The sequence below is a fragment of the Cryptomeria japonica genome, chromosome 9, assembly GCF_030272615.1.
Source record: "Cryptomeria japonica chromosome 9, Sugi_1.0, whole genome shotgun sequence".
Taxonomy (NCBI): Eukaryota; Viridiplantae; Streptophyta; class Pinopsida; order Cupressales; family Cupressaceae; genus Cryptomeria; species Cryptomeria japonica.
In genome coordinates this window covers 464,698,129-464,711,863 of record NC_081413.1, presented here as the reverse complement: position 1 = coordinate 464,711,863, position 13,735 = coordinate 464,698,129, and the positions used below count along the sequence as shown (strand labels likewise).

At 31.8% G+C, this 13,735-nt stretch overlaps 1 protein-coding gene across 1 annotated transcript in view; it reads left to right on the top strand.

The window, feature by feature from the left end:
* The window catches only part of LOC131072025 (uncharacterized), a 52,905-nt gene extending 43,468 nt beyond the window's left edge, over positions 1-9,437 (top strand). The window contains exons 10-14 of the mRNA XM_059211677.1: positions 6,089-6,145; positions 6,279-6,353; positions 6,461-6,480; positions 6,667-6,737; positions 9,322-9,437. Coding sequence (XP_059067660.1) covers positions 6,089-6,145; positions 6,279-6,353; positions 6,461-6,480; positions 6,667-6,737; positions 9,322-9,437 — 339 coding nt within the window. The remainder of the gene's footprint in view (positions 1-6,088; positions 6,146-6,278; positions 6,354-6,460; positions 6,481-6,666; positions 6,738-9,321) is intronic.
* The last annotated feature ends 4,298 nt before the right edge of the window (positions 9,438-13,735 follow it).

Here is a 13,735-nt window from a genome sequence, read left to right as displayed (position 1 = left end):
GACATGGACTTAATATTTAAATTTAACCTAATATGTTTTTATGGCCATCCAATAGTCTCCCTAGACCTCTAAGCTTGAAAATATTATGTTGGGTCCCAAAATTAATGCTCTGAAATCTTGAAACAAGTTGTATCTTTGAGGATAGGAGGTGTCTTCAAGAAGATAAAATCGATGTTCATCCACAAATTATGGAGGGTGAAAATACATTTGATAATAGTGGATAACATATCTTACACTGTGGTCTCAACTTACACCTATGAGAGTGTCCGTAAAGTTATCTCAAATATGGTTTAAGTTATCTGAAATAGGCCTATATATTAGTTAATTGAGATAATATTTTAAAATATCTTAAACTAGAACCTACATCTATCTTGTCGAAAGTAAATCATGTCAAGAATGATAACAAACATAATTTAATAGAAGAATTTAAGGAAGGCCTTCATAAAGAAGAGGAAGAAGACAAGAAACGAGATCTTAGTATTCAATATAGGTTAGTTCCAATGATAGAATCGTTCAAAGGAGATAATGTTCAACCTACAAAAACTTTTACAACTTGAACTCTACCTAAGTATAAAGTTCAACTTGGAAAGTGTGAGAAAATATGGCCTAATTGTAAAATATATATTTTAGGAAGACTATCAAACACTATTAGAGACTATAGAAATAACATGTGTATTATCTTAGAAATTGATAAAATTAGCCTTGATGAGAATGGCAGTTTAATCCTTAAAAATATCTTATTAAAAGTATTAGAATTAAGAAAAATGGATTTGATGTATTGAACATAGTGCTTCATGATCTCATGAGAAATAATACTTTGTGACTTGTAAATATGTATATAAGACATAAACCAATAAGTTGTGAGTGGGTATTCTTAATAAATTATGTCTCATAAAACAGCTAACAAATATAAAGTTGAGTAGTAGTAAAATGATATACTTAAAAGGATGCCAGTAATTATGAAGAAAATATTGGCCTAACATTAGTTGGAGATAATCAAGATTATCTATATTTGACACATGCTTTAGCTAGTGTACCAATGGACATGTCGAAGAAGAAGTATACATGCATTGACTTGAATGGATTGTGTTAAAAATAAAAGAAAATTACATATACAAATTAGTCAAATCCTTTTATGGTTTGAAGAAAGCGCTTTCTGCATGGTAGTATGGTACATCAAAATTGAATTACATATCTAGCACATAACATTCAAGATTTTATAAACTATATAATTTTTGTAAGATAATAAAAAAGACTACTTATGAATGAACCATTAAAACATGTAAATGCTCATTGGTATACAACTTTAATACTATTCCACTTAGGATCAATTTAAATATGGATTCACAATGGTCCTATCACTTTTTAAAATTAAAAAACTTAAAGAAAGGTTGTGCTGTGACGTTTTCACACATCGCCCAATTGCAAATGGGGACCCCCACTTTTTTTTCGCTTTTTAGGTTAGTTGTCTCAGCTTAGTCGTTGGTAATTGTCAAGTCTTTGCTATTAGCCTTTTATTTGTAGTTTCTCAGGAGATGAACAAATCTCTCCCTCTAGGATGAAATGAGGTAATTGACACTTCCTTTGCCCTCCAAAGCTTTCGACCTACATTTCCCAGCACTAACAGTGGATGCCCAAGCCTGATCGCTTCCCTCCCATCTCCTTTCACTACCTCTGCATCATTCGTCCCTCTCCACCCCACCTTCCTAACATTTCATCCCTACACCCTTCCTTCCTTCTCACTCTATCACCTACTTTTATTCCAACCCTTATACCTCCCAACTTTCATTTATCATACCTACTAACATACCTACATTACTATCCTCCGTCTAACTTTCACCTCCATCTCTTCACCTACACCTTCTACTTTTGACCTTTCACTCCCATCACCTTCCATTTCCTAACCACCCTTCCCTAAACCTATCCTTCCGTTCACCCTACCTTCCTATAACCTTTATCCCCACATCCTACCTTTTGTTCTACCTCTCATACCCTCCATTCCTTACAATTTCTAACCTATATCTCACACCCCTTAACCTACACATCCACTACCCACACTCCCTTACCACCCTACCCCCTACCCCTATCCTATCCTAACCCACCTTTCATTCCCTACATTTTCTAACCTATCCCACACCCCCTTACCCTTTCACTACCCCTTATACCTCTAATTCCACTTTACTCCCTAATATATCCTAACTCCCTTCATTACCCCTTATACCTCCCACACCTAAATCTACCTTACCCCACGGTATGTCCTACCCTTCCCTATATCCCCCACATCCATATCCCTTATGTCTCCCTTTCTGCAACATCCTCTACTTACCTTTCCCTTGTGGCCTTTCTTTACCACATTTCTTCATCCCTCCTTGCCACATCATTGCTTGGGCCCCACCAAACTCTAAGATGGAAAACAAAGTTTAAGTCATTTTAAAGAAAAAAATGAGCATCCACCTCACCATTTTTTTGACCCCTAATATCCCCAACACATGCCACAATGAAACTTAAGGCAAGGTGTAGCTTTAAGGAATAAGCAAGCTGACCTTTGAAGTAAAGGACGTGTCACATAAATAAAACACTAGAGATTTAAAATTAGAGCAAAGATAAAGATTTAATCAAGCATTAAGGTTGGAATTCAAGAAATACCAACGAATTTGATCAGCCACCAAGAGCAATATCAGCCATATCAAATTCAAGCAAACAACATTAAGGTGAATTTAACCACATCTTAAAGTGAATTTATGAGCAATCTCGAACATGATTTAGGATAACTCCTTTTAGTGCAGGTTTAGATCAGACATATGTAGAGTTTTGAACATTGTGATTTCCTTAGGATGATTCATTTTTGGGCTTTCAATTATCAAATTATGTTTCTATTGTTGTTGAAATTGCAGGAGATAGATGGCAGCCCCAAAGACTGGAGGAGTATCTAGGCAAACACAAATCAAGGAGGATTCAAAAGGCATGCCCCAAGTGTCACCACCTTAAGCCAAAGTTGGACAATTTCAAAAGAGTGAGGTTGTTTCAAATCACCAACTTTGTGCAAATGAGGGCAAAGAATATTGATTGGCAATGTGAGAGAGTTGATGCTAGAGAAGATAAGTGATATGTTTTCCAAATCTTGTCTTGTACGAATGACCTTGCAAAAGCCACAATTCCAAGTTTAGATTCGGCAAGGTGAAAATGGTACAAATGGAGAGAAAAATCCTGATTAGTCTTGGTGAAGAAGGGAAATCACATATGATTAAAGAGATCTTGCAAACCAAGCCCTTAAAGCCGATTCATCTAGGAGCTGCAAAACAATCAAAGTTTGATTAGATGTGATCAACTCATACAAAAGAAGCATCTATAGCCGATTATTCCTTAGTGCAAAAAGGAGACCAAAAGTTGATCAATTCGATCATCTACTACAAATGAACCTTGAAATGTCGATCTGATTGAGGTATGGATGACCTTGGAAAAGCAGCCAGCATTAGATTTGAATTTGACAAAGTAAATGTTGGAATGTGAAGTCCAAATTGGACTCTTAGCTAGCAATGGTTGAGTCGTCATGGCTATCTTAGCTAGCAGTGGTTGCATCATCATGGATTGTCCACTAGTAATTTTTTGAGACTTACTATAAATAGAAAGTTTTGTTAATTAACTTTCTATAAATAATAATTTTGGCATGTGTTTTACGTGCAGTTGTGCGAGTCATATTTACTATATTTAGTAAGTTGTATTCAAGTAGGACTCTGCAACTCGGTTGTTTTAGGCTACTCGAAGTCATGTTTTGATGGATAGTTTTTGAGATTGTTGTAACTCTGTAATTCCTGAGAATCAATACGAAAGACAAAATTTGCTCGTGGTTTTTTACTGGTATAGTTTCACCAGGTTTTTCCACGTAAATTTGTGTGTTATGTGCTATTGTTCTTCTCTGCAAATTTTTTGCACTTGTTATTTTTCTCATAGTAAAGAAGTACGAATGAATACAAGAATGTCGATCCACCTTGATAAAGCAAGTGATCTGCATTTGATCACTCAAATCAACTTAGTGTACAAATGAAGGTGAAATGACTGATTTAACAAGGACGGTTTTGTTCATGCAAGGATGGGAAATGATTTTCACCAAATGACTTTAGTACAAACGAAGAGCAAAATCCCGAACTACAAATTAGGTAGAAAATGTCAAAATCATGATACAAACGAAAAAGCAAAATCCCAAAAAGTACAAATGAAATGCAAAACATAGAACTACAAATGAAGGGTAAAATACCACCCAAATGTGGTAATACAAATGGAGATAAAAATGTCGATCAAGTTTGTTAATGCAATTGAAAATACGAATGCAAGGTTAAATCCCGCTAATGTTATGTAATACAAATGAAGGTCTAAATATTGATCAAGGTCTTGTGATACAAATGAAAGAGAAATGACTGATTGAATTGATGAATATTACAAAAGCAAAATTACAATGTAATTGAAAGTGCAAAACCCTAAGTATGAATAGAGCCTTCCGATTTAACTAGAAGCAATAAAATGATCTGATCAAATTAATGCACAACTACGAAGAAAACAATAGTAGAGAAATAGATAATAGTTCATATATAGTAATCAATAGTTAGCAATTAGAATAAAAGTTAGATTAGGAGAAGGCAAATATTTTGCCAAAATTTTGTTGTAAAGAGCATATGATTTCATTGAAGCTATGGTGAATTTAATGTGTTATTTCAACAAGTTGCATGGTCTCTACTTCTCAATTCATTTTCATGTCGTTTAGATGAATGAAAGAACTATGTGCATGATCAATGGTGAAAGTCATATATCCATACCACTAGCAATTTGTTGATTGTAAGTTTGCTTTGTGTGATCAACCGGAATCCTTAAATGAACTTAACTTCAATTGCTATACCAGATGTAGGAATAATTTATAACCCAATGTTCATCCTTTGAAAGCGTTTGTATTTAAATTATGTGTATCAAATAAATTTCATTTTTGGAACATATTATGTTTATTTTATAATTTGATTAATTCATTAGTTTTGGGGGAATTCTAACTATATTAATTGTGTTTATTCAACACATACTTTTCTAACTTGATCCATTTATAAGTTGTGGGATTTTTTGAGCCAATACATGACCCATTTGTATGTTTTGGGACACTCCAAACAATATTAGTTGTATTTAATTGATACCTATTTTTTAATTTTTAAATAATACATATAATTTTAACTTAAAGATTCATAAATTTTGGACACTTCAAACAATATCTATATTTAATGAACACACATTTATATAGATTTTTAGTGATAAAAATATTGATAAAATTCAATTTTGAGACCTCGCCTACTCCCAAGATCATATTTTACCAATCACCTTATACAATACACAATAAAGAACATATATTCTATTTTAAAAAGGTTATATATATATATACACGAGTGACCGATAATATCAATATAATGCATCCAATAGTTCCAATGTCTTTATGGCTCTAATAATCACATTCACTTTTCTTAAGGTTTTAAAAGAGCATCGCAGTGTATACTATATTTCTAATCATATAGCCATTTTATGATCATTTATTATCAGCATTGTGGTTTTGTTTTCTACTAGTATATGTAACTCCCATGTGAACATACATAATATATATGTTGCTTTCACAGAAATAGTTGGTTACATTTTTTATTTTTTTGGTAAATTTTAGTTTAACGGAATTTAAACTTGTAACTTTCGGAGTGGTTAAACGTTACCATATGTGTCTTCCTTAAGAAAAGTGTTTGTCATACTCAAGACAAACAGAATCCGGTCTAAATGATTGTTTATTCCTCTTACCATTCTGTCATTTTGTTGTCGTGTCATAAATCTTATTCCAATCTATTTCTTCTCATTTGCGCGAAATTTAAACAAGCTCTGCAGAGCTGTCAACTTAATAAAGAAATATTGTCCAGACTTCTAGATGCAGATAAAAAATCTCTCTTATGCACATACAAACACAGGAAAAATATATGTATGTTAAGGTTCCAAATTTTTATGCTATCTACAAGTGAAGGTCAAGATAATATGGTGTCTTTCCTTATATAAACTAAAATGGTTCCATTTCTTGCAGACATATACAAATTCCAAGGACGGTGCAAGACTTCTCATTGCGCATCAACTAGACAATGTGAGAATGTACAAAGCATTCTTTGTCGAATAAATTAACTTCATCTCAAGATTGAGATGCATTTATCATTGATATATTGGTAGTCTGCCCTATATTTGTGGGTTATGGTTAACTGAGAAGAATGTTGCTGCAGGTTCTTGTTTCTATGCTGCATTCTGAGATGGACCAAGACATCAAGGAGATCAGTGTTGACATTCTATGCAGCCTTGTTAGTTTTATCAGTTTTTCTTGCATTGAAGTCAGTGGAGCTTTTTCTTAAGGGAATTTTGAAGTTTTTTACATTGTGGACTAAAGTGAAAACATTTTGTGTGCCAGGTTAGTCTGAATGACTCCAGGTTAGTTTTGAATCCTTTGAGGTGGAGGCTTTTGTTTTGATAATTCTTATTATTCCAAAATTTCTTTTGCTATATCTCTATGATATAGAGTTTCAAGATTAAACTAGTAAACGCGCTATTTTTATTTTTTTTTATTTTGGTCGAAGATCGATATATTTGAACTGTTTCATGAGCAGGCTGCTGCAGAATTTATCAAAACCTTGAAAAGAGAAGGTTCTGTGAAGATAAAGCGTATGGCCGACTATCTTGCAGGGAAGGTAATTGTGGTGCAACTCTGAACATCTATAGTCTTGATAGAATGAGAGAATAGCTTTAATGAACTGACATTTCTTCTTTTTAAATGAAGTATTTCACTAGTCTAAACATCTACCGTTATCAACCTAATCATGCCAATGGAAAATAGTTGAATTTATGTAAAATTTTCTGTATTTTTTACTGCATTTATCAATTGCTTCTTTAAGAACATCAATTTAATTATACAGATTGCATGTATAAATATTTACTAATGCATTCACATAAACTAAAAATGTGATTGTATGTACATGCAAAGCGAAGTAAATGAAACATCATCAAATCATAATGAAAGGAACACTCAAATCAATCACATGCAAACTTTCGATTGCGTGTGTGTAAAGTTTTTCTCTTTGTGATGTCGGTGCTCAATTCGTCACATGACATAAGCATTGTTTACATGTAAAATTATTAGAATTCTGACGCGAAATGAATGCTTGATAATGCTTGAGGATTGATGAGAGATGTGTTTGATTTATAGATCTAGAGGAGAATATGACTAGCAATTGCACCTTGGTGTGCAATGGGTATGTCGAATAGGTGTGGAAGGTCAGTTAGGAAAAAAAAATGTTCTGGAGAGACAAAGGGGTAAGGAGATAGATCTAAGGGACAAAAATAAAGGATAGATGATAATTAGAGATATATAGAAAGATGGAGTGTTAGGGAGAGAGATGCAGGGAGGGGTAAGGAGATCGAGGTAGGGGAGAGAAATAGAGAGGAATGCATAGATAGAAATGGAGAGGGATAGGGAGAGAGGGAGGGAGAGATATAGAGACAGATTGGAGAAAAGGATAAAAGTATTTATCTAATCAAATCGTGTTTCTCATCTCTTATGACTCATTAGAAAAAGCAACTGCATTCCTACCATGATTATGATGGAAGATAAATGTATCTAGGTGAAAAGAGTTTGCATCAAATTGTTGGTTGTAGGAATGATTATATAACCACATTGGCACTGATGAGTGACACCTAAATGCACTTTGAAGACATCATAAATTTGGATGCAAAGTAGTATAGAGTGAATGTAAAGTATGCATTGAATAATATTTGTTGTTGGAAAGAAAATTGAAATACTTTGCCAATATATATACCCAATTTAAAATGTGTTTAACCATTCAACAAAAGAATTCTCTTGAAAAATATATAAAAAATAAAACTAAACTATATTAAAATTGTTAAATTTAAAATTTTAACTTTTATATTAAACATTACAAATAAAAACTAACATAAAATGTTAAAAATTAAATGAAACTTATTATAAAGATAAGATAATTCATTTTTTACAAATTTATTTAATTTAACATATAAATAATAATAATAATATATTAAATACTTAGCAAAAAAAATAAAATTATATAATATATAAATTACAAATAACATAATATATGAAAGACCTACACATATATGTTTTTTTCTCCATATGATTCACTTCATTAACAAATGATCAAAATTTGAATTAACAAAAGCTTGGGAGAGAATCGAGGGTTACCTACTTAGGTTTTAATTGTAAAAGTTGTGAAAATATAGCAAGGAGATACACTAGTAGGACGTCATCATACTATAGGTGTTGATCCATGGAGATGCACTAGTAGGACATCATCATACTATAGGTGTTGATTCATGGAGATACACTAGTAGGACATCATCATACTATAGGTGTTGATTTATGTAGGCTTTCATAGTATGGATGACGATAATGTTGTATTGAATTTAGAATTATGTTTTTGTAATGGAGATTACAACAGGTTTTATAAGTCACTGAACATATAAAAATAAAACATAAATAAATAAATTTCAAACTTAAATCTAAATTAAAATGAAATTTATTAAAATGATAAAAAAATAATTTATAATTTAATAATTTATTTAATTCAATTTTTATATACATAAAATAATTATTAATATTATTAAAAATCTATTATTTATATATTTATTATGGAAGGCCAAGAGTCACAGCTTAGAATTTCACTTTAGATGTCCCTATTGGGAATTGAACTTGGGTCTCCACAATGAGAACCCAATGTTTTAACCAATTAAGCTCAACCCCTTGGACATCTATTATTTATATATTATTTATATTACAATATAACAATTCTTAAAATAAATAATAAATAAAAACAAAAATTTAAAGTATATTTTTTTATGTAAAAGTTGAATAAAAATGAGAAATTTAAAAGTTAAAAAATAAAAATAAAAATAAAAATAATGAGACCTAGAATTACAATATTATAGTTAATTATTGTTGAATTAAACTTAAATAACACTAATTCTAAGCCTAGTTGAATTCTAAATCTTAGTTGAATTATAAATGTAACCCTAACCCTAATCTCCTAAATTATTTATAGGAGTAGCAACAGAGAGTGAGAGAGAGAAAGGGAGAGAAAAGTTGAAACTCAATTTATTATATAAATTAAAATAAAACAACAAAATATTTTTTATCAAAGTGCAGAAAGTGATGGACGCGAGCAACGAACATTTATAATGTAACCCTAACCCTAACCTCCTAAATTATTAATATTTGTTTATTATTTATATTTGTTTATAATTTAGAAAGTGCAGAAAGTGACGGACGCGAGCAGCGGACATTTTTATTAGGGAAAGACGGTGAAAGCGAAAACAAGGCGAAATGCGTGAATGGCGAAATCGAACGGCAGAAAATCTTCTGATCGTCTTGCATACTTCTCCATTGTTATGGACCGTTGATTTGTAAACTCTAGCTTGTACATTTCAAATAAAGATACGCCTTCGGCATACGCCTTTGACGTAATTACGGATGAATCTTGCTAAATGGTTCAAATCGAATGGAGGTGTCAGAAAGAATAGGTGAAAATAAGTAGAATGGACGAGCCTGACAATTTTTTAGAAATCACAAAAGATGTCAGAAAGAATAGATGAAAAGGTCTGGAGGAGCCGGTGCCAGTTGCATGGAGTTGGCAGGGAAAGTGGTGCATGTAATAAATGAAAAAAATGAAAGGCCAATATTACTGCAATGGTCTTGCAGTACCTTCAAACAATTCTCCACCGTGGATTTGAAAAACTTTCGATTGCGTGTGTGTAAAGTTTTTCTCTTTGTGATGTGGGTGCTCAATTCGTCACATGACATAAGCATTATTTACATGTAAAATAATTAAAATTCGGACACGAAATGAATGCTTGATAATGCTTGAGGATTGATGAGAGATGTGTTTGATTTATAGATCTAGAGGAGAATATGATGAATGGTCAAGACTGAGTGTGGAATCTCATATTTGATCTGAGATTTGGAGGAATAATGGAGAGATGTGGTATGCATGGAAGAGCTGCACAAAATTTTAATTTTTGATTAAAATAATTAACTTAATGTGACTAGACTTGATTGATTAGTAAATCAAAATGATTGAGGAGCTAATAAAATACATAAAAGATTAAAGGGGAGTTGAGTATTGCATGGGCAAGTGAACTGTTCCACTTCATTGATGAGTGGGACTCAAAGTAACTTTGAGTGAATGATTAGACTAAGGAGTCAACTAGATGAGGTTAAATTAATTAATTAGATTGTTTTCATATGAGATTGAAATTAAATTGATTTATTTATATATAATGTGTGGATAAATGATTAATTAAATGAATAAATATGTGGATACTTATAAATAATGATTAATGAATAACAATTTCTTAAATGGATAAATACTATTAGCCAAATTTAATTAAATAACTTAGAGATTATTTAATTAAATTATAAGGTGTTAGGTGATAATGCATACCCTAGATGATAGGTTGATGATGTGTGATGAATTAGATCACGATTAAATGAAATCAAGACCTAGGTGATGAGGTGATAATGTGATTAAATTGATTTAGTGAATGATTAGATGTCTTAGAAGATGATGAGATGAATCAAGTGGCAATGATAGGACAATTAGGTGATAAGATCTTAGAATATGAATACACAACAAGTTTGATGGAATAAATTAGTGATGTAAGTGAAATGGATGAATCGGGTCACATGGTACGATGAATAGGTGATAAGATGATTAGATGAAATGAATGATTAGTGGAATTAGGACCCTTTTTTTTGGTGATTAAACACATCTAATTTTTTTATGTTATATGAATTTTGAACAAATATGTCGAAATGGGGTGAGTATAGAAAATAATTTATAGTCCCTAATAAATTGGGAAGATTAGGATCCAATTTTTAATATACAACAGTGTGATATGTGTCCATCTTAAGTAATTGTATTTTTAATTCAAAGTAAAAAAAAAATCTAAATCAAGGAAAATACATCAATTATGAGTAAGATGAAATATTCTAAAGAGCCTTAACAATGGTCAAATATAAGAGATATAAAAGCTAAAAATAGACAATAGTGACATATAGCCACTAAGAAAAAATTTGATCGTAACCAAGTACTCTTCTTATATAGTATACAACACAACTAGAGATTATTGCAAACTCATCCAACAGACGAAGTCTCCAAAAAAGTGAGCACAACCACTATGGACATCCCATTTTCTAAATCACCATCCTAATCTAAATCAATAAAACCTTATATATCAAATAATCACATTATTAGTCCTATGATAGAAACTACAATAATAAAAAGTACCACTCAAATGTCTAAAAATAATTTTGACATAATTTCAACACTCTCTACTAAGGTTAAACACAAAATTACTAAGAAATATCACTACTTAGAGGAAATGTCTACTCTTGTACATACAAGATGTTTAAATATAATCTATAATTCATTAAAAAGTATAGGTGAAAATGTATGGGTGAGTTTTTCTTGAAAATAATCTCATGACTAGTATACATATATATTAAATAGCAATAAATATAGAATACATCAAGAGAGATATTTGGAATCTTATTAGCATTCTTATTTAGAAAATGTAATATTACAAGAGGGTTGTGGTGTGTTAGGCTCAACCATAGCATATTTGTGCACTCCAAGCAATTGTGTGAGAGAATGTTTCTAACGTGTTGTATTCACATTACCACCTAACCTTTCTCTATGGATTGCATATTGAGTAAAAAAGAAGAAATATATTATTTTTTGATGCTGACAAATTGTAATTATTTTTAAGTACATAGATAAAAACACTACTTAAAATGTTGGAATTGACATGAAAATTCAAAATAAGCAAAGAGTTACAATAAGATTTAGAGAAAGAATTTTCTTTTGAAGAAGATTTTGCTTGGAGTGGGTAATAATGAGATAGATGGGAGAAGGGGAGTCTTACCTCACCAAAAAATAGTGAAATGGAGAATGGGTAAAGATAGAAAATTCGAGACCAAAAATAATTCCTCTAAGTGACTTCGAGGGCACATTTAAAACAAAAGGGAATAATTGTTGAGTAGCTAGAGTATTTGATAAGGATTGAGATATTTGGGAGAGGAGGAGGTTTTTTTGGTGAGTTGTGGCTCCATTTATACATAGATTTTATGCTTAACATATTTGGACCTTTTTACGTTCTAAACTTTCATTTTTGGGTGGGGTTCATCAAACTATCACTAATTTACCTTTTTTAAAAATTGTAAAAAATGAATCTAGCACAGTAATTTCCACATTTTGAATGTGGTTTCTAAAGTTGCCATATGTTATCTTATTTTCAGATTTGACTTTCAAATCTGAAAAATAAGGATAACCCCCACAATTTTTACCCAAATTGTGGCCTATATACTCTATGCATGCCAATAGAGGTGAATTTCATCTAATTCCCTCTATCAACTTGGTCCTTAAGTCATTTTTGTTTAAAGTCCTTTCTTTGAAAGTTTTTAGTTTTCATTTTTTTTAAGTTAGTTTTATTTCACTTTTATTAGTTTTGGTGTCAAATTGGGTCTTAAACCCCATTCTACACTTGTGTAGTTAGTTTTGGTGTAAATCGAGCTTGTAGACCTTAAATGCATCTATGGGCCCAATTTACATCATTAATTTCCCACTTCACATTTAATGTGTTTGAGTCCGATTTAAAATTGAACTCTATGCTTTTAATTATCTTTTTCTTTCGATTTTATTGTCATTTTCTATTTCTTCATTCTTGCCCTAATCTTCATTACAATCTCTTGGGCAAAGCATTACCATCATCATCGATATTTCCAAGTATGATTTGCGTTTTGATTATTCTTCATTTTTTTTTACTTTGCTTTATAAGTTTACGTTTAGGGTTTTGAAATACAATTTTTTTCTTTGTTTTGAAACAATGCCTACTTTTAGAGAAATCCTTTGTTTTGAAACCCACATGAAACACTATAATAACAGTGTCATTTAGGTCCTTAGACCTGAACCCCATTGGTCTATATCAAACAACGGTGTTGTTCGGATCTAAAGGCCTGAATGACACCATAGCCCTAGCAATTTTGAATCGTATAAAATAAAACAATGCCTAAGATGGTGTTGTTCAAATCCATAGATCTGAACTACACCAAACAAAGGGTGTCGTTTGGGCCTACGAATCTGAAAAACACCACCATGTATTTCCCATGGTGTAGGTTGGGTGTTGGAAACCAATAACACTAAGAGGGGGGGTGAATCAGTGTTATACCAGAATGATAATTTTTAGCCTTATTAAGACATGCATACACCAACCGGTATACCGGTACATACAGAATTGAAAGAAGTAAAGCAACCAATAAGCCAATCACATAAATGAGAACCATAACACACAAATTTATACGTGGAAAACCTCAAAGAGGAAAAACCACGGTGGGATTTGTGACCCACAATATCAATCCACTGGCCATATGAAGAGATATTACAAAATATGAGGGGCCTGCAATTGCAGGAAGGCTTACAGCCTAAAGCAATCACAAAAGGAGCCTCACTGACTACACAAAATGTCATACTACAATCCGGATAAGTGTGAACTGCTAAGATAGCATCTTCTATGCCAGTATACAGTTCCGGTTTAAGCACAGTTTGTTTTGATCTGAAACCCTAAACCCTTTACCGGAATAACCCTTACATAAATTTCCTCACAT